The 3,908-nt window shown below is 32.0% G+C and overlaps 1 protein-coding gene across 2 annotated transcripts; it reads left to right on the top strand.

The window, feature by feature from the left end:
* Nucleotides 1–393: 393 nt before the first annotated feature.
* Nucleotides 394–2,897, top strand: LOC108451938 (ATP synthase small subunit 6, mitochondrial-like). 2 transcript variants are annotated; one of them, XR_001866323.2, is made up of 4 exons: nucleotides 533–628; nucleotides 743–785; nucleotides 1,361–1,930; nucleotides 2,853–2,897. XR_001866323.2 is itself a non-coding variant. In XM_017749655.2 (2 exons), the coding sequence occupies exons 1-2, from the start codon at nucleotides 505–507 to the stop codon at nucleotides 787–789; spliced, it is 171 nt and encodes a 56-aa protein (XP_017605144.1). In that variant the 5' UTR covers nucleotides 394–504. The 2 variants fall into 2 exon arrangements, 1 of the variants encoding a protein (XP_017605144.1); XM_017749655.2 differs by lacking the exons at nucleotides 1,361–1,930; nucleotides 2,853–2,897 and having other exon boundaries at nucleotides 394–628; nucleotides 743–789.
* Nucleotides 2,898–3,908: the final 1,011 nt, after the last annotated feature.

Raw genomic sequence — 3,908 nt, 5'->3', positions numbered from 1 at the left:
ATCGAAAATTTTATGATAATTAAATATTCTCACATTTATTATATAAGTGAAAGAAAATATTTTATAATGAAATAGGTGGAGTGATACCAAACATATATTTTAATATTATTAAACATGTGTTTAATTTTTAAATTATTATTTATTTTATTTAAATATTATAAATAGATATATATTTTTTAAATATATATAAAAATTTTAGATGATGATTTAAAAATTAAATTATTACATCAAAAAAGGAAATTAAATTATACGTAGAAAATTTTGGAGAGCATTGGAGCTGGGCCAATTAAGGAGACGAACTCAACTCAGTATGACCAAGCCCAAAAAATATCCACTACCAACCCATCCCATCTCTAGGCCTGACCGATGATCCAATGGCCACGGCAAAACCTACAAATCATGGTCAAAGAAATCCGATCTCCTCATTTACACCTTTAGAGACCACTAAAGCAAAGAGAGTGGGAGGGATAGTTGGAATCAGAAGAAGAGAACAGGAAAAGGACGATGAAGAGGTGGTTCGATCCATGGCCGGTTTTCTTCAAGAGAGAGTTCAACCGGACGTGGCCCTTTCTTGTTGGTTTCGCTGTAACTGGAACTATCATCACCAAGTTCTCCCTCGGTCTCACTGGTAACTTCTCTTCCTTTCCTTTCCATCTCTACCATACGTTATTTTATACGCCCTTATATTCCTATAATCATACTGGTCGTCTTTTTTTGTTAATCGCCTTTTTTTTTTATGCAGAGGAAGATGCGAAGAATTCGCCTTTCGCTCAGAAGCACAAGAGGTAAAGAAACCCTAGATCGCGATTTCTTATTTTTCATTTTTTTTTCTTTAAATTTGATTAAACGAAGGGTTAAATTATTCTTTGCTTCCTTGAAAGAAAACAGAGAGTCAATTTTAAACTGACATAATTTTGTTAACTACAATATTTTTCATATTTGCCGTCATTTCTCTAAGAGAATATCTGGTTTGCTATTTGAGAATGCTCAATGGTCAAATATATAAAAAAAGTTTTGGCTCTGAACTTCAATCAATCGAATTTGCAATGAGGTATCTGCACTAAATATAATGTGTAACTCTGTAATTGTAGCCGTTCTATTTTTCCGTGATACATTCGACCCCAAAGGTCTAACACTGTGCACAACGTGTTAGCTTGTTAGGTTGAAGTTACATACTACACATTCTTTTAGTATAAATACCAAATTGCATATTAGGTTATAGTTTAAGGGCCAAACATGACATTAACTCGTTTCAGCATGATATATGTTTGCAAATATTGTCTCAGCAGGTGATAAGCTCTTATAATTTGAGTAGTACTGCTGATGGATGACATTTCTATTTGTTTCGCTTGGCATGCAGGTGATCCCAATTGAATTCAAATGCTCATCTGGTTTGAGGCTTTTGGTTGTTTCCATTCTTTTCTTTTTTTCAATTAACTACAAAAATAACATAGGACATCATCAGTTGTGAGTATTCTACTCATGAATTGTTATTCTTGTATTGCCATTAAGGTTTTTTTGCCTTTGAACAATGTTAAAACACCTTTTCAACCGTCTTCAGGCCTGGTATCCTTTGACATTGGATGATCATTTTGAGAATAATAATAAACATGACAATTTATGCCACTGTTTGCCAATTTATTTGTCATGAACTTGTGACGGATAAGGATGCAGAACTTGCGTATCTTTGTTCCTAGTTTTATGAGGCCATCGACCTATACATTTTTTCAAGTTTTATACTTTTAATTTATTCCAACAGAGACACATCCAGTGGACTCATAGATGCTAAAGTTTTACATTTGGAACATACCATGTCCGAGACATAACAGCAACTGCGAGTTTGTGCCCCAAACCCCCAACTGTCAGTGGTTTGCCGCTAAACAAAATGCAATGGTGGATAAGTGAGCGGTTGTCTCGTTGGCAAGAAAATGTAAGAACAATAATGTGCTATCAATACCAGAGCACATTAAGGCATGCTTGATAAGGCAGAAAGAAATTTGGAAATATAAAAAATTAGAGGAGAAATGTAGACCGATAAAAAGTATTTTTTATTCATGTGCTTGATAGAAAGATAGGACAATGGCAATAATTTATGTATTACAAGTAAAACTGAATTAAAATAAAGTCTTGCCCACAGTCTTGCTATACTCTTAAGAAACTATAATAAAAAACTTGAATATGATATTTGTATTAACAAGGTATATAGAGTAAAAAGTTAATATTAAAATATTCTCTAAGCAAAATTTTCATAACTGGACCAATGGTCAAATTGATCAGATCATTGACTGTATGGTTTGATTAAATAAATCATTAACTAATTATAAAAAAAAGTAAAAAATCGATTCAATTGTTTTTTAATTTGGTTTGTTTCGAGTTGCAAGTCTAATTGTTTTGATGCATATCTCTGAAATAATACTCGGTCAATACGACCTGATTTAAACAATCATGACTCTTAAGTGTTTATACATTTTATACATTTGGAATTTAGTCTTACTTTTATTTTTAATAATTTAATCTCTCTACTTTTTGGATTTAATCCTCCATGCATAATTTTTAGCGAAAATTAACGGTGTTAACTATTTGATCTAATTAATAACATTATAACAATATAGAATGAAATTATGTTAGAAATTAAAGTATAAGGATTAAAATTTAAATTTAAGCAAATTAGAAGGACTAAAATGAAAATTAACCATTATTATATATATATATAAAAAAGGATGGTGAGTGTGTGCCATGTTTTCAGCGGTAGGCATGATATGTGGGGTTTTTTTTAATACAAAATTATTTAATATTATAAATTTGATTTAATTTCATAAAATTAATCTAAATAATTAATATTGTTGGTGCAGTTTAAACAACTACATTCCTTTCAGTTTAGGGTATCGGACACAGAGAGAAGTTCAATCTCGAAAGATTTGCCAATAGTATTTCAAAAGCATGCAAAAATAATTAAACCTACATTCCTTTCAATTTAAGGGTTCGAGTGTTTCCTAAGCAGAAGCTTGCTATGACTGAACTTTTGGTGTTGTTTGCAATCATACCATCTAACTTCAGCCCTGCCATCGCTCCAAGCTACCGTCACTCGCCGGAATACGCATTGTTGATCCTGCTTGAATTTGGTGTACATCTCCTTATTCAAAAGATACGAGTAGTTATCAAGATAAACTACATCAATGGAATAAGTAAATTAATGGTACCTTAAATTTTCTTCCGTTACTTATAATTTCATCGTTATGTTACTATTGTATGCAATGCAATGTTACTTTTTTAGTTTGAATTACAAAAGTTCAAGTGTATAAGTAATCATCTTAATTCTTAAAAAAATTGCAAAGTCAGTTTGGACTGCGGAAACTTTTAATTTTCAATCATATTGTCCTAACCATTTTTTTGAAAAAATGGGGATCGACTTGGATTTGAAAACGAAAACGAAAAATGGGAGTCGCCACCAATCCTTTTGATGAGGTGTGATCGGGTCACCTTTAAATTAACCATTTTAATAAAAGTAAGATTTACTAAAATGATAATTTTGGGTCTACGAAAATCAGAAAATGAGTTCGGGAGTCGGTTACGCACGAGGAAGGATTAGCACCCTCGATACGCCCAAAATTGGTACCTAGTTGATTAATTAATGTCTTAAGATCGAAGATTGAAAACTTTGAAGACTTTTGAAATACGATCCTTCTTTATGAAAATGCTCTAGTGTTAAAGACCTTCTCGTCTCAAAATATAAAATGTCACATCCAATGAGTTAGGACACGACATCTTGAATTTTCGAGAGCGAGCTTGCCTTTTATTTAAAATTAGCGTGTTTTAAAATATATTCGGTTAGTTAGGGTGAACGAGAAAAATCGAAAACCAGTGAGTTAGGGTACGTTTCCTCGAATTTCCGAACACTAAATATCGCC

Source organism: Gossypium arboreum, chromosome 5 (assembly GCF_025698485.1).
Source record: "Gossypium arboreum isolate Shixiya-1 chromosome 5, ASM2569848v2, whole genome shotgun sequence".
Taxonomy (NCBI): Eukaryota; Viridiplantae; Streptophyta; class Magnoliopsida; order Malvales; family Malvaceae; genus Gossypium; species Gossypium arboreum.
Note: the sequence above shows the minus strand (reverse complement) of the source record. Positions and strands in the feature narration are given on the sequence as shown.